The sequence below is a fragment of the Chelonia mydas genome, chromosome 9, assembly GCF_015237465.2.
Source record: "Chelonia mydas isolate rCheMyd1 chromosome 9, rCheMyd1.pri.v2, whole genome shotgun sequence".
Lineage (NCBI taxonomy): Eukaryota > Metazoa > Chordata > Testudines > Cheloniidae > Chelonia > Chelonia mydas.
This window is the reverse complement of record NC_057855.1, coordinates 36,678,749-36,706,117: the sequence shown is the minus strand read 5'-3', so window position 1 is coordinate 36,706,117 and position 27,369 is coordinate 36,678,749. Positions and strand designations below refer to the sequence as shown.

Genomic DNA, 27,369 nt, shown 5'->3' with positions numbered 1-27,369 from the left:
TATATTTTTGCTGTCGAGGTGTCTATCTTTAAGAGGTTCCAGAAAATTCAGAACCTCCTTGTGTTGCTTAGGAATTTCAAGAGGCCTGCTATTGCACTGAGCCTTCAACTGTTAGGCCTCCTAGTATTGTGCATAGGGATCATTCCATGGATGCACTCAGACATCACGTGCATTCTAGGCTTCATCTTAAAAGTATGGGTCCACTCCCTGGAACTCATGAAAGATTAGCTGAGGGTTCCAGCACAGGCAATCAATTCCTTAAAATGGTGGCCAGCACAGAGCAGTGTCAACTGGTTGTACATGGGGACACCATATCAAGTATGGATGACAACCCTGATCCTGCTCAGATTCCTACACTTGTCAAGACTCCAAGAAACATAAAAAAGTCCATTTTAGCTTCCACACAAACTATAGACTTTATTGGAGCAACCCTAGATTCAATCAGAGCCAAAGCATACCTACCCCAGGACATATTCCAAGCCATAAAGGATTTCATCACTTAGCTTTGACTGAGCCCTCAGACAACAGTTGGAACCTGTCCTAACTGTCTAGGTCATGTGCCTTGTGTATGTATATGACACCATTTGGTGAGACTTCGACTTTGTCTACAGGCTTGATTTATGGACAGTGCCAAACAAACACAGTCCAGACAAATTGATCTCCTCCCCCCTCCCCCCCCGAGTTCTGTGTTCTCTCCCTTGGTGTGAAAAAAGGGGACATGGGACTTCCCTTTGTCCCTCCCCACCCTCAGAAAGATGAACTACAGACCCCCTCCCATCTGTGCAAACGTGTTGGATAGAGTACCTGGACCCAACGAAAATCCCAGCTGCACATAAACCTTCTGGAGCTGCATATAGTGCACAAAGCCTGCAAGTGATTCCTACTTTTTATTCAGACCTTGCATGTTCAAGGCCTATTGGATAACATGACAAAAGTTTACTATATCAGCAAACAAGGGGAAGCATGGTTCGCCCCTCTTTGCATAGAAGCAGTCAATCTCTGGAACTTCTGCATTTGCAGATCACCTTCTCAACCAGTGCACCTTCCTGGAGTGTGGATGCTTTGGCAGAGAGCCAGAGCAGACATGATCTCTGGAGATCACAAGTGGGAACTACATGGTATGGAGCATCATTTGGCATTGGGGATTCCCATCTTGGAATTTCATTGTGTCTGTTCAAAGGTAGTTCAGAAAAGAAATTCAGTATTGATAAATTATTGTGAAATTTTATTTATTGTTGACTTAATCAGCAAGCACACAAGCATCCATTTACAGCTGTAGGCTCTGCTCCTGTAATGTGATTCATAAGGGTGGACTGCTGTGACTACCCAGAGCCATATTGACTTAATTTGAGCTCTTCACCTTGCTCCCCCATTGCAGGATCAAGATCCTAATCAGTATGCTTGTATCTTAATTGCACATTTTGAAAGTTGTGTTGAGAACTAAAATTAAGAATTAATTCATTAACTCAACTCTGTTCAGTTTTGATAAATAAAATTTATTTGTAATCACTACTTGCAAATTGTTAATTGAAAATTATTTTTAATTTTAGTTTGGGACTACACTACAGGGAGAGTAGGAGCACCTTTGGTTTGCTGTGAAATCAAATTAACGAACTGGGAAAAAGGTAAGAAAACTCTTATGTAATGAAACTCAAATGCATGTAAGAACCTTATGTCAGTATTTATTTATTTGGCTGCACTATGCCCAATCCTCCATAGTGTAAAGCTGTTTCCTGGGTGACACAGGATTAGTGAGCTGCAACCAAGCTCCCTTATAGAGCTTGCTCAAGCAGGATTGAGAAAAATCTGCCTCAAGAAGTACCGTGCATGTGTTGCTTACTGAAGAGGAAGTGAACAAAATGTTTAAATAAATTAAATGTAGACAATAGACAATTGTTGATATTTGCCTAAATAGGTGATGGTTAGTATAATAAAGCCATGGAATTAGTCTGTTTTTGTTTCAGGATGAACGGAAACTTCCTGTGTTTCAATAATATTAGATTGGTAGATGAATATTTGTTTTTCCTACCTTGTTGTACACAAGTTTGATTTTAAAAAAATCAGCTCCTAAGCCACTGTAAAATGTTATAAATATTTATAGATTTGCTTATTAGCACACACTGAATATTTTTAAACAGTTCTGATTTACAGCTTGTGTTTGTACAGTGCCTAGCACCATGGGATACTGGTCCATTACTGGAACTCCTAGGCACTAGGATAATATAAATAATCTACTGTAGTATTTCTTTCTTTTTGTTAGTCACATGATATATGAACATACATCTTGTGTGTTTGTGCGTGTGCATGCATGTACCCTCCTATCTAGAGAATTATTTAATGTCAACACACTGGAATGGGAGACAAAACTCTGTATGTGCCAAAGCAGGGGTGTTGGATTCACTGTGGTTCAAGCTAAACTACAAGTACACATTTTCTCCTCTTGTTGTTAGAAAATTTCACAGTAGGCATAGTGCAGTTTACTAGCATTAATGTAATAAAGACAGAAAGAAAGAAATGGCCAGTGAAATGGAAGCCTATTAAATAGATGCCAAATCTAATGGGTCTAATTAGATGTTTGAAGTACCTCTCAGTCCCTCCTTGCCTCCCTTCACGGTTTCTTCTAATTTGGATGGCGGAGCTGCTTTATTATTTTGGAGCGCTTTTGTCTCACAACACTGAATGAAATTCACCCCTTGGATTTTGGGCCAGTGTAAGGCTTATGTCTAACTTAAGTCCCCTGAATGGGACTGAGGTGATACGTATGCTTTAAGTTGGTCCTTTGCACACATAGGAATTTCACCATTAATGAACAGTGCCTACCCACCTCGCTAACTAGATGCTAAAAGTGGTTTGGAGCCACTAATACTCTAGTTAAATTATTCAGAAATTTATTGTAAAAAAAAAAGATACTTTCAAAAATAATCATTCTAATCTAAACCTGCTCTATAAAATCTAATTTTGATAAAAAACCAAACACATCAATCCATTGAAAACTGTATAGATTTGCTTGGAATAGTTTCTGTTTTGTAGTTTTTTTGTTTAACTTCAATTTTTTTAAATCAACATCATGTTTAGAAAATAATTAACTCTGTTTTTAGGTGGATATTATAATACTGATAAACCATATCCTAGAGGTGAGATTCTTATTGGAGGCCAAAATGTGACCATGGGCTACTACAAAAACGAAGAACGAACCAAAAAAGATTTCACTGTGGATGAGACTGGACAGAGGTGGCTCCATACTGGAGACATTGGAGAGTTCCATGCAGATGGATGTCTAAAAATAATTGGTGAGTTACCTAAGGAATTTGATTAATTTACTCCTATCAATTGACACAGTTCAGGTAAACAACATACTTGAACTGCTTTATTGTGTTGTTACCTAGAATTCTCAAGTGGTGGACTACTTGGCATTTGGGCTCATGTTGTTCTGTGTATCCAAGGAATATGTTTATCCCTCAACCCTAAGCTCCAGTTAATATTTTAAACTACAATTGTTCTCCCTCTTTTAGAATATTAATATAGATTTAGCTGTGATATTGGGTGCATCAACAGAGGACTCTACTTTCCTAAATCAAGATTTATGAGCTATTTAAACTATTGTATTAAGTTTTAGAGATTTTTGTTTGTGTTTTGTTGTTTTTTGATGGGGGGGGGAGGTTGGGGGGTGAAGTTGTATTGGTATTATGCTGTCAGTAATTCTAAGGTGTGTTTCTTTGTCTTAAGAAAAGGAGTACTTGTGGCACCTTAGAGACTAACCAGTTTATTTGAGCATGAGCTTTCGTGAGCTACAGCTCACTTCATCGGATGCATAGCATATCGTGGAAACTGCAGAAGACATTATATACACACAGAGACCATGAAACAAAACTTCCTCCCACCCCACTCTCCTGCTGGTAGTAGCTTATCTAAAGTGATCATCAAGTAGGGCCATTTCCAGCACAAATCCAGGTTTTCTCACCCTTCTCCCCCCCCCCCCCCCCCCCCCCACACACACACAAACTCACTCTCCTGCTGGTAATAGCCCATCCCTCTTTGAAACCTCTCTTTATAATGCGCATGATAATCAAGGTGGGTCATTTCCAGCACTAATCCAGGTTTTCTCACCCCCCCCCCCACACCCCCCTCCAAAAACCACACACACAAACTCACTCTCCTGCTGGCAATAGCTCATCTTACAATGTGCACAGCAATCAAGGTGGGCCATTTCCAGCATAAATCCAAGTTTAACCAGAACGTCTTGGGGGGGGTTTGTAGGAAAAAAACAAGGGGAGATAGGCTACCTTGCATAATGACTTAGCCACTCCCAGTCTCTATTCAAGCCCAAATTAATAGTATCCAATTTGCAAATGAATTCCAATTCAGCAGTTTCTCGCTGGAGTCTGGATTTGAAGTTTTTTTGCTTTAAGATAGCGACCCTCATGTCTGTGATTGCGTGACCAGAGAGATTGAAGTGTTCTCCGACTGGTTTATGAATGTTATAATTCTTAACATCTGATTTGTGTCCATTTATTCTTTTACGTAGAGACTGTCCAGTTTGACCAATGTACATGGCAGAGGGGCATTGCTGGCACATGATGGCATATATCACATTGGTGGATGTGCAGGTGAACGAGCCTCTGATAGTGTGGCTGATGTTGTTAGGCCCTGTGATGGTGTCCCCTGAATAGATATGTGGGCACAGTTGGCAACGGGCTTTGTTGCAAGGATAGGTTCCTGGGTTAGTGGTTCTGTTGTGTGGTATGTGGTTGTTTGTGAGTATTCGCTTCAGGTTGGGGGGCTGTCTGTAGGCAAGGACTGGCCTTTCTCCCAAGATTTGTGAGAGAAAATCTTGGGAGAAAGGCCAGTCCTTGCCTACAGACAGCCCCCCAACCTGAAGCGAATACTCACCAACAACCACATACCACACAACAGAACCACTAACCCAGGAACCTATCCTTGCAACAAAGCCCGTTGCCAACTGTGCCCACATATCTATTCAGGGGACACCATCACAGGGCCTAACAACATCAGCCACACTATCAGAGGCTCGTTCACCTGCACATCCACCAATGTGATATATGCCATCATGTGCCAGCAATGCCCCTCTGCCATGTACATTGGTCAAACTGGACAGTCTCTACGTAAAAGAATAAATGGACACAAATCAGATGTTAAGAATTATAACATTCATAAACCAGTCGGAGAACACTTCAATCTCTCTGGTCACGCAATCACAGACATGAGGGTCGCTATCTTAAAGCAAAAAAACTTCAAATCCAGACTCCAGCGAGAAACTGCTGAATTGGAATTCATTTGCAAATTGGATACTATTAATTTGGGCTTGAATAGAGACTGGGAGTGGCTATCTCCCCTTGTTTTTTTCCTACAAACCCCCCCCAAGACGTTCTGGTTAAACTTGGATTTATGCTGGAAATGGCCCACCTTGATTGCTGTGCACATTGTAAGATGAGCTATTGCCAGCAGGAGAGTGAGTTTGTGTGTGTGGTTTTTGGAGGGGGGTGTGGGGGGGGGGTGAGAAAACCTGGATTAGTGCTGGAAATGACCCACCTTGATTATCATGCGCATTATAAAGAGAGGTTTCAAAGAGGGATGGGCTATTACCAGCAGGAGAGTGAGTTTGTATGTGTGTGGGGGGGGAGGGGGAAGGGTGAGAAAACCTGGATTTGTGCTGGAAATGGCCCTACTTGATGATCACTTTAGATAAGCTGTTACCAGCAGGAGAGTGGGGTGGGAGGAAGTTTTGTTTCATGGTCTCTGTGTGTATATAATGTCTTCTGCAGTTTCCACGATATGCTATGCATCCGATGAAGTGAGCTGTAGCTCACGAAAGCTCATGCTCAAATAAACTGGTTAGTCTCTAAGGTGCCACAAGTACTCCTTTTCTTCTTACGAATACAGACTAACACGGCTGTTACTCTGAAACCTTTCTTTGTCTTGGTATTAACTGGAGTCCTCTACAGACAATGGAAGAGGAATACACGCAGACAACACTTTTTTTAAACAAGTGCCTAAAGTTAGGCTCCTAAGGCCATATTTAGGCACCCAAATAAGTGGCAGGACTTTCAAAAGTGTGAAGCACCAGTGAAGTTAGTGGGAGCTTCTGGGTGCTCAGTAATCTTGAAAATCAGAGCACTGATTTAAGAGTAAAATGAGGACTGTTGCTATTGACTTCATTTATTTTGTGATATGGGCCAAGTCCTAGGTCCCTTTGCAATGGTCTTTCAGGACACTATAGGTGCAAAAGTAGCTTAATTGGCTGCCCCAGAGAGCACCTTGGGGTATGACCAGGGAAAGGGGGTTTGGCCAAAGTGCCACTGCACTTTGCAACAGACAGGAATTGCCACAGCCCCTTGGATGCCATTACAGCTGGTGCAAGATAGAACAGCCTTCAAGTTGCTCTCACTTGTACCAAGGTCTGAATCAACCCCTTACCACATCCAGGATTGGGGGTCACTTTACTATCCTCCCCACTTGGGTCCTGTATTAATGAGACCTCAGCCAGACCTGAGAAATGAGGCCTGTATCTCTAATTATTGTGTCTTGCGCAATAGATGAACTGTTAAAATATAAATTAAAAGAATAAATAATAAAATACCACAAAACGTTGCATTCCCTGCATATGTTTCTGGTCATATGTATAGGAGCCAAGCAGCTTGAAACATACTTCTTTGAAGAGTGTCCCTTTGGGTCTCCACTTTAGGTGAATCTGCGCCCCTGCGCTTGTAATTGGAGATTTTTAGTAGCAGTGCCTGGTTGGATCACACATGTGCTGTCCCTGTCCCGTGCTGCTTCTGGCGGTTACATAGTGCTGTGTGACCAACCCCCTCCCTACCCCCCCCCCCCAAGTTCCTTCTCCACCTTTCTCAGCTTGAGATGGAGCATTTGGCAGCACCTCTGAGATTTATCTTTAGCCTTTCTTAACTTTAGAATACTAGTTAATCAGGGTAGTAAACTAAACGAACTACTATCTCTTCCCCGTTTATTCTTAAAAAAAAAAAAAAGTCTTAACGTAGGAATTTAAGTTATAGTTATTAGGATCCCCCTTAGTATAGTATAGTTACCCTTCGTCACGGGAGAAACCCTATTCTAAGTGGCATGCCCGACTCCCTGGGTTTTAAATATTGCCTCACTTGCCGGTCCTCAATCCCGGTGTCATGAGGAGAAGTCTCTGCGCCCGGCATCCGGTTAGGGATCCTGGACCCCCAGGCACCGGTCCCCAATGGTGGCATCTGACAGAGGTTCTCTGCTACCCCCTCAGAGGAAGGAGCACTTTGCCAAAAAGGTGACAAAGAAAAGAACTCTGACCTCCCCTTCTTGGGAATTTGCCAAAAAGAGTTGTTCCCGACCCATCAGACCCCATCAGTACCGACCACACTGAGACCATCCATCTCTGAGGTACCGGAACTCCACTACCCTTCCTCCCTCCCCTCTACTTTGGAGTTTTCATGTTAGAGACTCTGCAGTAGAGAGGGAACCAAGGAAGAGGTTGGTCGCACAGCACTATGTAACCGCCAGAGGCAGCGTGGGACGGGGACCGTGCATGTGTGACCCAACCAGGCACTGCTACAAAAAATCTCCGATTACAAGCGCAGGGGCACAGATTCACCTAAAGTGGAGCACCCATGGGGACAACCGTCTCAAAGACCTCAGTTACTGCAGAGGATGAGTAACCTTCTCTTTCAGCCAAATACTGTTTTTCACATAATTCTAATTATAGTCTAGTTATATTCGCTTACAGTGCTGATAGATATTGTTACATCTGATAAAGATACCATATAACTAGAAGATCTAGTTGGAATAAAACATATAGTAAACATACAAATATTTCATTGGGGACAGGTTTCTGTGTAGTTTAAAATATGGATCACAGTTGGTAGAAGGACACATCTAATGATCTGGGCAGATTGCTTTTTGTTAATCTGTGCAGTACCAAAAACTGGAACTTTATTTATCCAATTTAAAACACACAGAAATATGTTTGTTGCTTTTATACACTTATATCTCAGAAATGGGTATAAGCAAGCCCTTGGTGTGTTCATTTTGCAAATAACGTTTATTTAATTTTTCCCTTTATCAACAGATCGTAAGAAAGACCTTGTAAAACTCCAGGCTGGAGAATACGTCTCTCTTGGCAAAGTTGAGGCTGCTTTGAAGAATCTTCCACTGGTAGATAATATTTGTGCATATGCAAGCAGGTAAGAGAGCTCATGTGTCCAAGACTTTGGGGTCAACATTTTCTAATATTTAAACTACAGTGGTTGCACATAAAACTTTTTTGCTAACTTGCAAGTTTTTTGCCCATTTGAAAGAGATTTTTGTTTTGTTTTGTATTTTTTGAAGTTTTGCACTGTGCCTATTCACTCAGCTCCAGGTATAACCATATCTAAGACTTGAAAAGATTAAGCGTTAGCTATCTCTTATTGATGCATAAGTACTTGTGCATGACCAAATTAATACATTTGTAGCCAAATCTGGTTCCACATATCTGCTGCAAGTAACTGAATATGTTGAGGATCTCAGCAAGAGTGAAGGGAGAACTCACCTGACCCATCCACCATTAGACATTGAGGCAGCAGTAGAAAACCGCTCTTCAGCTTCTAATGTTGTTGCAACTCACTGAGGGCTTGTCTACATGGGGTTTTAAACTGGATTAAGTCCAGTTAATCTGGTTTGAAAATTCCTTTTATGCATGATGCAACTCATCATTGCACTCTAACTCCACATTTCCTGGGAACTCTGGAATCCTCCGCAAATGGACTAGGTTTGCTCCTAATTGAATTAGTTTAGTCTTTTGTTTGTGTGCTTACAGTTGCTGTCCACCTTTTTGCATGCATACAGTGGCTATCCCACAGTGCTTTTCAGGTCAACCGTTATGACCTGTCCATTTACTCGTGTGCCCTCCTTGCCCTGGTGTTGAGTTTCCAGGATGACCCTTCCCCTCTTTAAAGGGCGGCACAGAGCCAGATTTGGCCATTTGCTCCTATACTACAGTGTATCATTATTCTGGTGATACAAACGTGCTAGCACATGAGAAACCCCACAACATTCCTCGCACAGCTATTTGGAGCCATGCTGGGACCCTGGATCATCACCACTGGGGGAGACGTGTCAGTTCAGAAAACTCTTGTGGCCAGCCACAGGCATAAGAACCTTTTTGTGGACATAGCAAAGCAGATGTCGGGGCGGGGGGCTTGTGACCAGGATGCCGCCAAGTGCCAGATAAGAAGCCAAAAGCTCAGGAGAAACATTGAAATGAGGGGGAAAAAGGAGACAATCTGACAGGGGGCACATGGTCTCTCCATTTTTCATGAAGTAGACAGGATTCTACCCAATTATAGTACAATCCATCTCAGGCACTATTCTGAGAGTGTTGCCTGCATTCCCCCCCGCACTGAGGACGACCAGCTAGACCCATCAGAGGATGAGCAGGAAGTTGCCGAAGAGGAGCTGCCCCCTGAGAGCCTGACTCAGGAGCCTGACTCTGGCCAGCTGGAAAGCCAGCTCCCGTCATGCTCAGCTACAACAGACCCTTGTTCCTGCCCTGCATCGGCTGAGCCAGAGTCCCAGACAGAAACCCATGCCAGGCCTGAAGAGTCATATCCCATAAAGGGAACTTCAGTATGTAAGTATTTATGTTTACAATTTATTATTTATTATTATTGTTGGCAGAGCTAGAAACCCCCATCCCATTTGTTACAGCTTCAAAATCCAGCCAGCATAGTGCAATTGCAGTTAGTCCCTCTTTCTCCTCTAGTGCACCCCCCTTTCATAGCATATTTCAATAACAAAAGCATTCATTTGTGCAAAATTAACAGTTGATTGAGACCATGCTTGCAGAAAAAGAAATTGAGTTAGTTGTCATAGTTTATGTGAAGTATAAGTGCACATTGCCTGCCCAGTCAAGACACAAACAATACTGGACCCTTCTAAGGTACAAATGCCTGGTAAAATACATTGTAGCTGATGATCATTGAAGGACCCTGTCCTTCTCTGCACTTTCTCCATGTCCACAGGGGAGATATAGCAGACCTTAAGATTGAGAAATAGCTTGATATTTGTTTTGCATATTACAGGAAATAGCCACTCACCCATGCTTTTCAGTATAGCTTGTCAGCTCCTTCCACTCCTGCAGTGCTTTTTTTTTTTTTTTTTTTTGGGGGGGGGAGGGGATCCTGGTGAATAACTGAGCAGCAAGATACTGCCCTTTGCCTTTTTGAATAAGATCATTCTCTGCCTCCTAGTCAGCCACATTAGCATAATGTTATGGAGAGTGAGGACAGCTTAAAGGTGATGTAGAGGGAATTACTATCCAGTTTGCCCCCTATAGTCCCTCCTTTACACCTCCAATGCCACAGAAGCACCTCCAGGGCACAAACAAAACTGCAAAACCAAACCTGGATCATAGCTCCAACCACATCACCCCAACAGCATGAAAGCAGATACAGTAGATTTGAAATCCAAATGCACCCAAATTCCTCTATACATGCAGACCACTTAGCATCTCTGAGGTTCCCCCATGAATGGCAAGAGTCTCGGGGAGGTAAAGTCACATATACATACCAAAAAAAAGCTATCATGATTTGTCTGCGATATGAACAATAAGCAGCTGTTCTCCTCTGCCCCCTACTTCCACAGCCACAGCTCTGCAATAGCCAGATCATCAAGGACAGGATATGAACTGCTGGTCAACCTGAAGAGGAGAAAAAAGAAGACTCAAGACAAGGTGTTTGCAGAACTCATGGCAGAGACACAGAGGAAAACCAGGCTGGCTGAGAAGTGGAGACTGTATATGAGGGAGGGAGAAAGAAGTGCAGCTGTCCCAGGAGAACGTGGCAGTGAGCAAGGACAGCGTCGCAGTGACCAGTGAAAGTATGGCTGTGGCCAAGAATTGCATCACCATGGTGAAGAAGAGCATGGAAAAAGGCAGAGAGATTCCGAGGCAACTCATGGATGCTATTCTAAGACAGAACGTCCTTTTGAAAACATGCTTCTGCTAGGCCAGCGGTCCCTGCAGTCCCATAATTTGGGACTTAACCATGTTCTTCAGACCCTGGACAATTCTGGCTAGGGGACCAGGACTAACTCCTAACCTCTGCATCCCCACAGCAATGCTTCTAGCAGTTCCCATTCACCTCTCAAATCCAACCTCTAGGCACTTGGGAGTCCAGTTCTTTTGAGCCCTACAATGCCTCTGAGAATTTTGAGCCAAAGTGCTCAACCTATGTGGATGAGAAGAGACGGGGGCCAGGTGTATACTTGCCTTTAACTTTCTGCATCCCTCTTCCAAATCGTTGCATTTGAAATGTTCTTACTGTTGCACTTGTGAAAGGTTTGTATTCAGCTGGTTATTTAAGAAGATTGGTTGGTTAAATGGGGTTCCAAATACAGTTTTTTCCCATTTGTTGATTTAAAGGTTTGTATTTGGTGTTTTATTGTTTTTTCATAATAAAACTATTTATACATAATACATCCATTATGAGTCATCAATGCATTTAACACAGAAAATCCTTTAAATAAACCTGAAATAATGCATCAGCTTTTACAAAAGGATATAGGGACCATTCAACGTCAACGACCCACACACAGTACACCAGCACTCATAATGTTTGCATCTGAACACACACCGCAATGGCTACCGTGTTCAGGCATGTGACTCAAATACAAACAGTAGGCATCCCTGACAGCATTCCCCTGTTGTTTGTGTTCTGTATGGGATGCCTTGCTGGTTGCTCGAACTTCTGAGCAAGTCTCCTCTCCTCATTCTCCCATCTACCTATAAGGCTTTCCCGCTTGCTCTCACAAATATTGTGTAAAACACAACATCCAATTATAATGGACCTTTGCATATCCTCCTTATGCATGAGGTGTGCACATTCTGCATAGGCTGAGCCCTGCGTCCCCTCACCTTAGTATAGCAGAACTGCACTGATTCCTTTGCAAGAGGACTTTCCATATCTGTAAAGGAGAGGTTAAGATTTGCCCCTCAATGAATTACTTGAACCTGATATGCCCTATTTTTATTCATTATGTAAATATGCAATCCAAATGATCTCATAATAAGGAAATTACATTTAAAAATGGCTAATCTGACATTATAGTTAGGTATTAATTACAACTCTCTAAATTTGTGTGTTTTCTTCCACTATCATATTTCTCCTTAATACTTACATGGGTCTGTTATGGCATAAGTAACCATATTCAGTAATACAGACTTCTACCTATTTAAAAAAGGGCAAAGGTCCAATTTTGTGTACTTATTCTGTGAGATTCTAGATGAACAAAAGTTAAAAATCAATATAAAATAGAAAAAAGTTTAACTTTATAATTGTTTTTAAATGACTTAATTGTTAATGCTACCAAATTCATACTAAAGTACATTCTATACTTCTCAGTTTCCAGTCTTATGTCATTGCATTTGTTGTGCCAAATCAAAAGGAACTTACAGAACTAGCTCGAAAGAAAGGATTTAAAGGAACCTGGGAAGAGATCTGCACCAGTGCTGAAATGGAAAAAGAGGTACTGAAGGTAGTAACTGAAGCTGCTAGCTCAGGTGAGCAGTCAGGTAAATTTGTATTTGCTTTGTGGAACTTAATGTTTTGTAAAAGTATAAAATATAAAACAGTAGAAACAAAATAGGCATATGAATTTATAAAAGATGTTTTATTCTGAGTAATTTGTGTCCAAAATAGAATCCGCCGATAATGAAGTATTTGTGTTTTCTGCAAAATTTGACTTTAACTGGAGGATGCTTTTTGTGTGTGGGAGGGGTGGGGGACATAGTCTATGTAATTCTTCTTAGAGTGCTGGTCTCTGTGTGACTTCCACACATGGGTACATATGTGCTTCATGTGTCTGAGACTGGATATTTCTAGTAAGTAATGTCTCTTGGTCTGCACCTGCACAGTTGCTCCCCTTATACCCCATACTGACAGTATAAAGAACGGTGAGGACAGATGCTTTTCCAGTTCCTTCTTACCACCATGTGGCCTCAGTCGGAATCTTGTGTGTGTGTGAAGCTATCTTTATCTTTCATAATCTGCATGTATAATTGTATATAGTTGTAACGTTTTTAGTATTTTATAGTCTAGTTAGTGTAGTTTAGTTTGTCCCCACCTCAGGAACTATGTCTATTCCCAGAGTTCCAGGATTTAAGAACTGTATCTCCTGCCCTCCCGCATCTTGGTCAACAATGACCACCAGTACTACCTTTACTGTCTTTTGGAGTCTTATATCTCCACTAAGTGCAGCATCTGCTGCTCCTTCCCTCTCCAGACCTGTGAGAGACGAGAGCTCCGACTGAAGAAGGACCTCATGGAGAAGGCCATGAGACACAAGTCTGATCTAGGCCAGAGGGAACCTTGTGTACCTTGGCCTCAGTCTGTGAGTAGCACCCCTCTAATAGCCATGATCAGAGGCCATTCAGACTATTCTCAATTGCAGCAGAAAAGACTCCATCAGAAAATGGTATTTAGCAAAATGGAGGTGTTTCTCTAAGTGGATGCAACAGAGCCAGTTGTCCTCAGAAAAAGCATCTGCTATTTTATACTACTTTCTTACCCTCAAGATGTCAGGATTGTTCATTTGCTCATTGGAGATCCACTTAGCTGCAATCAATGTCTTCTATTCTCCAGGAGAGAGCTAATCCATTTTTAGTCACCTGACAATAGTCAGATTTCTGAAGGGTCTCACTAGGATCTTCCCTCCAGTAGCAGTGCCAGCATTGCAGCGGGACCTCAGGCTTGTACCTATAGGCGCCGACTCTGTGGGTACTCCGAGGCTGGAGGACCCATGTTAAAAACAATAGCCGGTGCTCAGCACCAGTCAGCTGTTTGGCGATGCTCCCGATGAGCTAGTTGGGGGTGCCACCAAACAGCTGTTTGGTGACCCTGCCAAACAGCTTTTGGTGGCTCACGGAGGGGCTTGGGGGAGAGCAGCGAGCAGCGAGGGGCTTGGGGGAGAGCAGGGGCCTCGGAGAGGGGTGCAAAGATGTGGAATGGAGGCAGGGCCTCGGGGAAGGGGACAGAGTGGGGGCAGGAAGAGGTGGAGCAAGGGCAGGGCATTGGGGGAAGGAGCAGAGTGTGGGCGGTGCCTCAGAGCAGAGCGCGGGTGAAGCACCCCTGGAGCAAACCAGAAGTCTGTTCCTGTGCTTGTACTGTCAATACTTACTGGGCCACCCTTTGAACCATTGCCATATGCCTGATGTCCCATCTTTCCACGAAGGTCGTCTTTCTTCCCACCATCACAGCAGTCAGCAGGGTGAGTGAACTGGGGGCACGCATGGGCGACCCACCATACACCACGTTTCATAAGGAGAAGGTTTCCCTTCACCTTCACCCAAAAATCACCCCCAAGGTAATATCTGAGTTTTTCATGTGAAGCAGTCTCTTCGCTTGCTGGTATTCTTCACTAAAACTCATGCTTCTAATGAGGAGAGGAGATTTCATTCCCTTGATGTCAGATGGGTTCTAGAGTTCTGTGTGCAAAGAATGAAACCAGTTAGGAAAATTCCTAGACTATTTGTCACTATAGCAAAGCATTCTGGGGGACCAGCTTTTCTGCTCAAGGACTCTCTAAATTGATATCTGTGTTGCTCTTTGTAATCAGTTGGCGCATCTCCCTTCCACGGACAGGCTGAGGACCCGCTGTACTAGAGCACAGGTAACATCAGTAGCATGTCTTCGAGAAGTACCTATACTGGACATTTGTAAGGCAGCAGTCTGGAGTTCCATCCATATCTCTCAAAGATAACATCTTAGTCCAGGCATCTTTTGCAGATGCAGCAGAGGTGTATTACAGGCATCTATATTGACTGCATCCTTGCACCACCCTCCTCTTTGAATACAGCTTACCAGTCACCCACATGTGGGGTACACATAAGGACCAGCACTCGGTTACTCTACCTGTAACTGGAAGTTCTTCAAGATGTGTGGTCCCTATTTGTATTCCACTTCCTGTCCTCCTTCCCCTCTGCTTTTGATCCTCTCGGATTCACAGTAAGAGGATTAATTGGAGAGACATCCATCTGCACTGCCATGTATGCCCTTGGTATGAAGAAACTGCCCATGTGTGGACCGATAAACTCTCTAATTGCTAGAAATCTCTGATCTCCGACATATGGAGTGTGTGTACCCATGTATGGAATATAGATAGGGACTACACATCTTGAAGAACCTCCAGTTACAGGTAAGTAACCCACATTTTTCTCCTTGTCCGTCTCCGAAACTTTAATAGATAATATAGCAAGTTAAGTATTGTGTAAGGTAATGAGCATTCAGTATGCAATACACTATTTGTTTTCATTAGCTCAGTGTTCCATTGACTTTACTTTTACATTACTTCATAACCTTAGCCTTCATGCTAAAGAGTAATAGTTAAACACTCCTCTCTATTGTGTTCCATAGAGAACAAAAAGGGTGGGAAAACAGTGAAAGGGGGAAATTACATTCTTCCTCTCTCCTCCTCCTTCAGTTTCCCTTTCCAGTGAGTTCGCTGAAGATCAACTGCACAAACAGTGTATAATTAGGGTTGGGCAGGTTTGGGGAAGTATATTGTAGCAAAGGAATCAGCTACTGTACTCAACACGTTCTCCCAGCAACTTTCTAGAAATACTATGAGAAATAAACAGCAGAAAGTAGCACTATTCTGAGCCTAAATAAATTCAATTCCATGCCGCCTTCTACTTTCAGAGGGTCAGGGTTAGAAAACGGGCCTGGCAGGATAGATCTTGAGTGAGCCGTTCTGCTGTGTGTATGTGCATGCATTTGCAAAGCCAGTGAGCAGCACAAAAGCCCAAGCACATGGGACATATTCCATGGTAATCGAATTTAATTGTCCAGAGATCCTGTGACGCCACATGCTTTAAAGACCTCTCTGTGTGGCATCAAACTAAAATTTGAGGAGTACTTTTATCCCCATAGCATTGGCTTTTCTGTGTGAGAGCACGATTTAGCTCCTCAATCTATGTTTTAATTAAGGAGGGGAAAAAACAACAAAAATAAACCCACATACATTTGAAATCTTTCTCTTATTTGTATTTTTTATTATTGCAGCTCATCTGGAGAAATTTGAAATACCAGTAAAAATTCGTTTGAGCCCTGATCCTTGGACCCCTGAGACTGGTCTGGTGACAGATGCCTTCAAATTAAAACGCAGAGAGCTTACATCACACTACCAGGTGGACATTGATCGAATGTATGGAAAAACAAAATAATTCTTTTCCTGCGCTTCTTTGCTACAGTGAGCTCGGATCAAATAGGAAATACTTGAATCTCATGTCTCAGTACTTGAGACCAACACACAAAAACACCATTCCTCATTTTCAGCTTAAACAGTTACTTCTGATAACATCAACATCTTTGACTGTCAGGATTAGTAAAATGTTAAGGCAGCAAACTTGTGTCTGTCTCCTTCTTTCCAGTATTCTCTGCTATCCTGTCAATAATTGGATTTTCCTGAGTTCTTTTGGGAAACTGTGTGATTTTTGAAGCCTCAAGTTTTTAAATATGATTTATAAATCCTGTATAATGTTCGGTTTGCAACTTTTTAAAGTTTGGATGTACAGGCGGATAACTTGGCTATGTAAGAAATGGTTATTCTGGGGGCCTTTTATATAAGTATTTAAATATAAAAACTTATTGATGTTGTGAAATTATGTAATCTGAAAATGCTTATAAATCAAATCACTGTTGGACGGAAGACCAGATTATTTTGTTGCTGTGCAATTGTTCTTTGTAAATTTAAGAAAGAAAAAGTCTGACATTCTGACTTATGAAATACACCTGAAATATGTGCCTGATGGTTGATCCTTAAATATTTTATTTTTTACCTGAAAAAGAAAGGTGGGCATGGCACAGCACTGTATATAAGCAGACAGCCCTGGAGAATATGTTGTTTGAGGCTTTATTAATGCAAAAGATGCTATTTAACACACCAAAAGCTACATCTGTGAATAATCTGTCTAATATTGAAATTCACTTTTAAAATATCTTCAGGCCATTTTGTACAGAAGTTATATTGTTTAAGATTTGTGAGAACTTTTAAGTGTTAAGTAAAATGAATTCAGAAAGTTTGGCGGGACTTTAACAAAATCATCTCTTTTCTCATCAGTCTTACGTACACAATTCAGGTTTTCCGTTTTGTTGCTTGTAAGTCATTGATAAGTCATGTTCAAACCTAGCTGCAGCCCAAATCTTTTGGAGGGAAATTTCTTAAAGGCCCAAAATGTCCCATTAGGTACCAGTTGGAAGTGGGCACTTAACTGCCATTTGTGCCTTTGAAAATCTTCCCCCTAAATTAATAATTTAATGTTTTTGTTTATCATCTTTTTTTCTTTGAAGGCAGATGTCGGAAGTATTATACGTTAAGAGTCATATTTATTTTACCTGGTTGGTTGTTTAATTGTTGCACCCAAATTCTTGATTTAGTTGATTTATAAATAGTCCTGTGAAGCTTTCATTTCCAGAGTTCTGGGTGCTAGCTAGGTCTAAAGTGAGAGCCTCTGGATTGGTTTCAGATATGTATTTTATTATTAGTTTTTTAATATATTAATTTGGAGAAAATATTCTGATCAGGGTCACATGAGAACATGGAAAGGCATACATCAGTAAATTTTGTGGTGGACCAGGTATTAAAAGGGCTTTAATTTGCTGAAATTTCTTTCCTCATAGGGTATATGAAATTATAATATAAAAAGTCAGGTCTTCATGCTTGCTTGATGCAATAGTTTGATAACAGAGCATTGGCTGTACAAAAGACTTGCAGTACCTAAAACCAACCTTTTCTGCTGTTGACATTGGTAAAGCTTTAATTTGGGAGTTTTAGGAGAAGGTTTCACACAAACTCTGATGAAAAAATTAATTCTGAAGTATGTGAAAATTGACACTCCTTGTTCAGTTGTATAGGAGACCAAAGTCAGGTAGGTTCCCTGTGCTGGTGAAAGCTGAATGTATCATACCTAGTTTCAGTCACTTAAATAATGGAAGAGTGAGCTGTATTTTTAATAGCTCTTACTGGATTGCCATGGATTTGCACTGTTGTTGGTGCTGGAGAACTCTCTGGACCTTTTGGTGAGGTTTGGTGTATTTAGTCAAATGGAATTGACAGAATTTAAAAGGGGTTCAAAATCACATTTGTATGAGTAATGAGGCCGTTGTAATCCAGGCTATACATGATCTGAATCTTAAAGAAGTTATAAACACATGATAGATATATACAGATAAGACTAAATGTAGGTTGCATCCAGTGAGGTGAGCTGTAGCTCACGAAAGCTTATGCTCAAATAAATTGGTTAGTCTCTAAGGTGCCACAGCTACTCCTTTTCTTTTTGCGAATACAGACTAACACGGCTGTTACTCTGAAACCTAAATGTAGGAAAGTAATTGATTGAAGAATGGGAGCACATGAACTGTCAAGTTCAAAGGAAAAGTGTCGTCATGTTTTAGTTATAGAAAAATGTTTAATAAAATATAGATTTGCACTCTGTCAAATGGCATCAAGAAGCAATGAGGTTCAGAAATAGAGCCTGCATTTGAAGCAATGATATACTTTGCTTAAAGTTGCAGATGGCTTTTTTGTGATCCTAGAAAAACAAAAATAATCCAAAAAATGGCTAACGTAATATGTCCAGCATCTTAAGACCACTTGTACTCTGTAGTGTATTAATAAAATTCTAAATTTGATTAACCCAGAAGAAGAATTCTGAAAGAAATAGTATTTTAAAGTATGCTAAGTTCTTAAATGCACTTTGGATAAATCACAGAAATTAACAGATGTTTTAACATTAGTTTGGAAATAAGTCTTCACTTTCCTTCCAGCTCTGCCAGAAGGTTGAACTGTAATCTAACTCTGCATCTGTTTTTCAATCCAGTTTTCTTTTCTGATGTACTTTTAAGTTGATGTAGACAAATAGTTCCAGTTTCTGTTGAGATCAGATTGGTTTTGTAAAAGATAAAGCTTTTGTTTCCTCTAAGTGAAAATAAACCAGTAGAACAATTTTAAAGAGAAAAGGGCCTTTGAATTTTTGGGTGGGCCTAAAAAATATTTTTTGGTAAGTATTATTATCCTGTCTCAAAGATAGGGGAACAAATGGCCTGATCCTCCGAGGTTCTGAATATCTGCAACTCCTGTACTCAGATCTTCTCTGGAGCAGGCTCTAAGGCAGAAAAGTTACACTAAATGACCAGGGCCACAAAAGGAGCTTGTGTCATAACTGACATTAAAATGCACGTGTCCCTTGTGATTGTAGTCCATCGAGCAATGATATCTCTTGGGTGCTTGAGCTGCCACCATCCTTTCATCTTGTGATCATGGGCCATGCTAGCTGCTTAGCAGAGGAACAATTCAATTGGGAGGCGGTTCATGGGAACCCTAACGGTAGCAGTCAACGTGATGCCAGACTCCAATTATGAACTGGTCTGGGGGGCTTTTTTCTCGGCCCTCAAAAGTGAAAGAAATCTAGCAACCTGATGGAATAGATTTAGCCTCCACATTTTCAAGGTTCTCATAATGAGAACATGGGGTGGGAACTGCAGCTGAGAGTCTATTCTGGCCCTAAAAGTTGGCCTTTGAAAAGAAGCATCTTGACAAGAAGCAATTTAAAATTCCTAAAATTCTGAATCTGTGGGATAGTAGTGATCATTAGCTACTTATCCCCATGTGGAAATGTACATAGCTATGAATTTTGAATTGCAGTATAAAAGAGGACTAACTGACCTAGTAGGAAACAGGACTGAAGATGAATAGTTGGCACACGTCTTCTGGTGTTGGTTTTTTAAATGTTTCAAGACTTTAGACTGACACTTCAATCTAGATGTCACAAGTGTTCTTTACAGGGAATAAACAAAGCTTGTTTGGATGTGGTTAGGAAATTAAAAATTAGAGGTCAGAAAAGACCTGGCAAGTTTACTGATGCTGTTACTATTGCAGTTTACAGAAAAATTGACTGTACCTCAAGGGGAAGCTGTGTCTTCTCAGCAGTAAAACATTTTGCTGAAGTTGAAGTTCAAAGCAGTGTGCAATTGAAACTAAAAATATAGCACATAGATATGTGCTAACAAGTTTATAAATAGGATGAAGAGAAATGTATGGAATTGAAACCCTACATAAAAACATTCTACAAAGCTTGTAAATTTAGGCAGAAACTGCCACAGGGGGTAAGAGTCCATGGCAGTAAACTTTTATATGTATGCTACTGAAATTGGCAAGCTTTTCTTCTGTATTAGAACTCCACTTAGACCTTGTGTTGCAGCATTTTTTTTTTAATAAATGTGGTGTATTCATTCGTTTGAGCTTGTAAGAAAATTGTATACATCTGTGTCTTCCATACTGGTTAAGAGGAGGGGTCTCCTTTTAAGTTTGAACACATTAGACCAGTCTGAAAATGTAATTGAATGACCAGTTGTATAATACTATAATTGGTTATTTAATGCAAACTCATTTTCAATGTAATCTTGGTTTGGTTGTTAATGTGAACTGCCTGAAAAAGTGTATATCATAACTGATTTATATTGTATGAATTATTTATTTGTAATTGGACATTAAGTTTCAAAAATAAAGAAAGATAAAATTGAGTTTCACAAATTAAGCCTCGCACTTCTTGTTCTTCACCTTTTCAGGGTGTTGTTTTTTCCCCCCACAAAAAATCATTCTGGACCACAACCATAGCTGGTGTAAATTAGGGTCACTCCATTGACTTGGTGGAACAGAATACTTGTCCATCAGCTGAGGACATATCGAACCCTTCACATATAAACTATGTTCTTGCCGCTTTTAAAAATGGTGATGAATTAAGACCATTCAGAATGTTACCATTTTCAAAGGGTACATACTCTGAATTTTTCTCCTTTTGTTGGAAACCTTTTTGCACAAGTGTGTGACATACTATAACATTCCTGTCTTCCTCTAATAATTCTTCCTTTTCCCTCTTACATTTTTACTGTCTATTACATTCAGACCATGCAAACTTATTTTTATAACAATACTTGTTGTTGTTGTGTGATGCTGACATTTAGTATTATAACACTCTGCTTGGCAATTTCGAAATGATACGTAAATATTATTTTTATTTCTTGTATTTCAACCTTGGTTGCAATGATTAATTTTACCTCCTTTAGACCATATTATGGTACCCATTGTGTTGGAGGGCTGGAGTGTCGTAAATGAATGCTATTAATCTGGAAATCAGTTTCAAAGATTTGAGTCAATCTCAGATACTGTCACATTTATATTGATTATATGGCAAAGGTTCAGGCTGAGGGCCAGAGTGTCAACCATGTGAACTGTCTAGTTTTAAACTTGGGGGTGAGTTTACTAGCCCTATATTTCTGCATTAATCACAGTAGTATCTTGTTGCTGTAAAGCAGTAGTTCTATTATTCTTCATATTGAAATGCACCCACTCTCACAGTAGGTTTTTAGTCTCCATGGACCTGGTGGGACAGAATGATCTCTGGCTGAATGCTAAGCCCTTCCTGATGAACAGACAGCCCGTTTATTTTGCCTTCATCCATGTGTGAGACGCCAGACTCCTCCTGTTACACACTTGTATTCAAAACCTTCAAAGATATTATTTCTAAAGCTGGAAACTTTTTTAGTTTAAACTAATTCTAGATAATTTGACTTTAATTTTCCTAAGGCCCTGCAGCAGCAAAACTCTCTGCAGGATGCTCTTTGTATGCTAAATTCAATAAATAGAAGTGAAGGACTGTAAATTATTGTAGAAGCTAATCTAACTCTGGGTACTAAGAAAGGATAAAATATAAAGTAACCCTATGGAAAGCTTAATTTTCATATGGGTGTTATATTAAGGAAACTGCCAGGAGATGGACAAACGTGTGTAGAAAAATGGATACAAGAATAATGGATGAGTCGAGCACATACAACAGGTAGTCTACTTTCCAGTGATCTTCGCTAACAAAAGGTAAGGGGTAAAACACAAATGGCTTAAAATAATAAACCAGAAATGGAAAAATATTGCAGATTTATTAGGATAAATAAAGGAATTCTGACAACCTGTGGTAGGGCTGTGTGTGTGTGTGTGTGTATATATATATATAATATGTGTGTGTGTGTGTGTATATATAATGAGAGAGAAAATGCAATTACTAAAACTACATAGTAATAGACTGCGAACAATACCAGCGTACAGCTATGCAACTGTCTGTGAAGCACCTCAGGCTATGTCCACGCTGCATTTAAAAACCCACAGCAATGAGTCTCAGAGACCAGCTCTACAGTCTTGGGCTTGTGCGGCAGTGCTAAAAATAGCTCTGTAGCCATTTGGTCTCAGGGTGGCTCTGGGGCTTGGAAGCTCAGGGAGGAGGAGGGGCTTCAGAGCCTGAGCTCCAGCCCAAACTTCAGTGTCTACACAGCTGGTTTTAGCACTGTAGCACAAGCCTGAATCTGTAGACCTGGGCTCAGAGACTCACTGCCACAGGCTTTAAAACTCTGTAGACTTATCCTTAAGTACATTTACTCAGCAGCTGGAGTTGTGCTTTCCAGCGTGGGCAGGGAGCCGTGCTGGCTTTGCTCAAGTTACATGGTAAAAATCACTGTGTAGCTGGAGGTAGTACTGGTGGCAGCTTGGGCTAGCCGCCTGAGTACAAACCCACCTAGACCCCTTAAGTACGTACTCAGGTGGCTAAGGCCAAGCCGACACCTGTGTTGCCCCTGGCTTCACTGCTTCTTTTTAGTGTGTCTGTCTACCAGAGCTGGCAAGCACCTTCCCAGATGCAGTGTGAACATAGCTTTCCTATGCTTACGTGAATCCAGACTTAACACAGTTAATTAGCTGTTTTGAAAGCCTTCGGCACCTTCAGTGTATAACTGGTTGAAATGCAATGTACTGGCTCTTTCAGGCCAGAGGGTGGAATCTTAGGGTATGTCTACATTGCAATTAAAAACCCGCGGCTGGCCTTTGTCAGCTGGCTTGGGCTACGGGACTGTTTAATTGCAGTGCAGATGTTTGGGCTTGGGCTGGAGCCAGGACAAGTGGGAAAAGGAACTCGGCCAACCATGGCAAGTTCTGGGAAGGGGAGGGCAGCATATCAAGTGCTTTCTTTCTCTGTACTTGGCAAGTCCCTAGCAGAAGGACTGCTTGCCTGCCTGCTGACCTCTTCTAGTACTGAGTTTGGACCTTTCCTCTTGAGCTATCTCCCAAGTTGTGCAGGAAGACTGGAAACTGCATCCCAGCAGAGACTCTGTGGTGGAAAGAACTTTGGCGTGAAGGTTTTTCTTTGAGGTTTGTTTATTTGAAAGCCTTTGTTGCCTGTTTGAGTAGAGTCCGTGAGGGTGATTTAAAGGGCCAGCTGCGAGAAACCAACTCAGGGCCACAGCCTGCTATGCTGGTTAGTGTGCTATAAACCCCTCAGATGAAAATCAGTCTGGTTATGTCACACATACAATTATATCACAGCATATTGATTCTAGGTAATAGTTTTGCAGATTTTTCTGCTTTATAATCAACACTTGGGACTCCTCCTATATATACATCATATCTGAGTACAGAAAAACTACTCTTAAGCCTAATTGGTGAATCTAAGGAAGCCTGTCATATGCACAGCAGAAAATGGACTTTTTTTCTGGAGTATCCCACAATTAATAAGTGCATTTTTCTTTAAACCAACAAAATAGTTAAAATGAAATATAAGCTCCAGCATCATTATGTGGACTGAAACAAACCAATCTAAAAAGAAGAGATCAGAGTGGTAAGAACAGCTTTCTAATAGTCAAAGATTATCAACACTGTACTGGTACTGTGATGGTGTCTCACGTCAATGTACTAGGATTCAGCAAACACATGTATACAAGGTCAGGCCAATGCAGGGACCGCAAACACAGTTACAAGTGGGATAGACAGGACTGTGCATGACCATTGCAGGCTGTTGTAACTTTGATTTGCATGGTTCATGATTTTCACTGTGAAGCAATGAGATTCTTTTCCCCAAGAATCAGGCAGCACAGACAATACTGAACAGGCTTATTCACGGCACCAGGAAGACTGATAAACAGCTTCAAAAGTATGGTGTTACAGTGACCAATTATATACTTTTTCTTTCCAATCCATTTGCCTTTACCTTGTACTTTGTTTCAGAGAGAGAGTGAGAGAGAGAGAACACTTAACATGATAATGACAGGAGCAGAACATACGCATAGAAACCATTTTGATTACATCAATTATCTATGACTACCCTTCAGGTGAAGTGGTGGGGTTGGGGTGAGTGTTCACATATATCCGGAGAGCTGGGGAGGGTTTGTACTGCTCTTCCTTACTGAGAGGCCGAGTTACTGGGCGGCCATCTGACCATTTAAGTTATCAAGTGTTTACAGCTGCCATTGTCCTTGGGCCTCTGGTATTCCTACTTGTTAGTTATGTAGGTTTCTGCCTCAGCTGCTAACTGAATTTTTAATTCTTGCCTAACATCACATAATGTGTTAATGTGCCTTGCTGCAAAGCAGTTAATGGCGACATGACACATCTGCCATCTCGCTTTGATGTTGTTTCCCAGATGCTGGAGTCAACCTGACATGCTTTCAAGTCACTACACTGTGAAAATGGGTGTCTCGCTTTAGCTGACAATCAAATATGACTTTGGGTATTCTCAAGTCAGCCATAGGAACAAGAGGCCCATACCAATGCCACTGAGCTTTTATGAGCTTGCTTTGAATTGCAGACATCTAACAATTACCCAAGGCCAGCTGTGCATGTGGAATGATGATATACCTCCAGTGGAATGATAGGGGCATCAAATAAGCATTTAAAAATAAACTGATACTGTACTTACAATATCCGTAATCACATAGCCCATATGAAGGACCTATTTAGGCTGCAGAGCAATAAAATAAATATGGAAACTTACTGGAGCACACACATTCAATGAGTTATTACACCAGTGCTGACAAAGCAAATATTCCTCTTTCCTTCCGTAGCCCCACTGTCTTCTCTCAGCATTCTTTCCTTTGCTCTACTGCTTTGACATGTGTGAAACATCATCTGTGATTTTCATAGTGACTTAAATGAGTCACGGGTGAGAAGGAAACTTTGTAACCAGAACGTACAATGCATGACAAGTAGATGATACATCACCTTGTTCAATAATTTCTCATAAGAAAAAAAAATGGAAAAGCAGAAGATTGGAAAGAGAAAATTTATTCTATCATGTATTGGGAATAGTTCATCCAAAGTCTGGGAAATGATTGGTCCAAATGATTTGGAAAATACTCTCAAATAATGACTCCATTCCCTGAGGTCAGAGTCTGTTTGAAAATTGTTCTAATCAAAAAAGTCCTAAAGCCTTAGGATTTTAGTTTAGCTGGGAAAATAAAATTTGTTAAACTTTTCATAGTCAATAGACTTCAGGTTTCAATGTATTCAGAGACAGAGTGGAGGGATTCACTGGACTAAAGCACAAATATCTCCTCTGTCCCTCCCATCCCAAAGCCTACTGAATTCAGTGGAAAGACATTCCCGTTGTCTTCAGCAGCTTAGATCAGCTCTTGGAGTAGCTAAAGGAAGTAAAATAAGAGCTCTTCAAGTATTTCCTGTACAGACTGATATTCTTGGGATGCTCCTGCAAACTCTACATCTTTGCTAGACTCCTTTGTCTGTCTGTCCATGTGGCCTCCCTGTCTGTCCATCATTGGCCTGATGAAGGCAACAGTCAACAGGGGGCACCAGGAGCAGAGAAAGGAAAGAGTGCAGGCTCGCACCCAGCCAACAGGAGGCACACACGAGAAGTGAGAGCACTACATCACAGAGAGGAAGAAGGAACTGTCCAGGAAACAACGGGATTTTGGATAGGGAAATGGAGGGGAGAAGATGAGCAGAGCTGACATTGAGCTGCTGGTCTCTTTTTGCTGGGTCTGGGGGAAGTGCTTCCCCCCACATCCAGTAGACACAATCTCACTGACGACCTTTGGCTTTTCAGACTGGGACTTCTCAGATGAAGAGCTAAAAATAAGTTACCAGAAAGGAAAAACTATTGGAGCAGTAGGGCTGGTAGCTTGGTTTATAAAACAGCTTCAGGAACAAGTCCACCGACTTGTGTCTCTTCCAACTATGACCAAAGAAAGAGACTGGAATAAATATGATAAGCAATCCCAGTGCTGGATACTGAAAGGATTCTCAGATCCCTCTTTGGGGAGCTATAGTTCATCAGCTGGGATATTCCTGTCTGACAAACCAAAGGCTATTTGGCAGAACAAAAGTGATAGTGAGGGGAAGCATGTTCCCCCAGAGCTAAGGAGCAGGATTGTGTATCGCCCTCCCCACAACCAGACCTACCTTATATCTGTTCTTATCTGTTCCCACAATTTTGGCATTCCAACTCTATGGTCCTGTTACTGCTGATTTACCCTCTGCCCTCAAGACAGCCATTGACCCTTTCTGCTAGGTCCTCCTCCTGGGCTCACTGGAGTTCTGCACTGAATCTTGCTGGTGAATTGGGGAGAGCGGGTCAGAAACAAGAAGTGGATGACTTTAGTAGAACTCCATTGGTAGCTCGTGGCAGGGAGCTACTTAATGTTGTGATGAATGAGGAGAACAGCATTGACAATGTTTCATTTAGATAATTCACACCAGCGTTTCATTGCATATGTGTACTGTGTGCACATGCAGCCAGTGGTTTCTAGGTGCTACGGTTCTTTAACTAGAGAGATCTGAAAAAATGGTGAGGCACCATGACCCAAACTTCCAAAAGAACATTTTCAAATGCTTCCTCTAGAAAACGGCAAAATTTTATCTGTCTGCACACAGAGAATATATACAAATTCAACAAGGCTGGGAGCAGCTTCTGTGTAAAATCTGAAGCTTAAATTCACTTATCTGTTGATTTTTAAAAGGGCTTTTATTCCTGCTTTAAGTGGAAAGCTCAGCTCAGCTTTAACTATAGAAGCTCTAGTATGTGTCCATAATATATAGTTAGTTTTAAAATGACCCCATGTTATGGAAATAGCACGGGATCAGTCTTCACTGGGAAGCAACATGGTCAAGGGAAATGAGCTTAGGGTTGTGAGTCAGGATGGTCCTGAGTGCTCATCCTTGTTCTTTCAGGGACTTGCTCTATGATCTTGGGCAAGTCACTTCACTTCAATGCCTTGGTTTCCTCTGCTATAAAATGAGGATGTTACCTACTTACATTGCAGGGCATCATGAGGGTTTGTCAGTTTCATCAGTTTCTTCAGCACTTTGAAGACACAAAATGCATTATAAATGCTAAATATTAGGCAGGATGATTTTATACTTAAGACATTGCGCTGGGATTCAGGAGATCTGAGTTCAGTTCCAGCCTTCTGCTCAGGCTCCCTGTGGGACATTGGACAAGTCACCTGATCGCTCTGTAAACTTCCTTTGTCTGTTTTGTCTATTTAGATG

General features: G+C 41.3%; 1 protein-coding gene across 14 annotated transcripts in view; it reads left to right on the top strand.

Annotated features, from left to right (window-relative positions):
• Nucleotides 1-20,580, top strand: part of ACSL3 (acyl-CoA synthetase long chain family member 3) — a 110,820-nt gene extending 90,240 nt beyond the window's left edge. For 6 of the 14 annotated variants that reach the window (XM_037909768.2, XM_037909767.2, XM_037909765.2 and 3 more), the window contains 4 exons: nucleotides 1,551-1,625; nucleotides 3,099-3,290; nucleotides 8,084-8,198; nucleotides 9,342-12,423. In XM_037909768.2, coding sequence (XP_037765696.1) covers nucleotides 1,551-1,625; nucleotides 3,099-3,290; nucleotides 8,084-8,198; nucleotides 9,342-9,678 — 719 coding nt within the window. In that variant the 3' untranslated portion in view covers nucleotides 9,679-12,423. Of the gene's footprint in view, nucleotides 1-1,550; nucleotides 1,626-3,098; nucleotides 3,291-8,083; nucleotides 8,199-9,341; nucleotides 12,566-16,052 lie in introns of those variants that run through there. The other 8 variants (XM_043521768.1, XM_043521762.1, XM_043521769.1 and 5 more) reach the window with 5 other exon arrangements.
• Nucleotides 20,581-27,369: the final 6,789 nt, after the last annotated feature.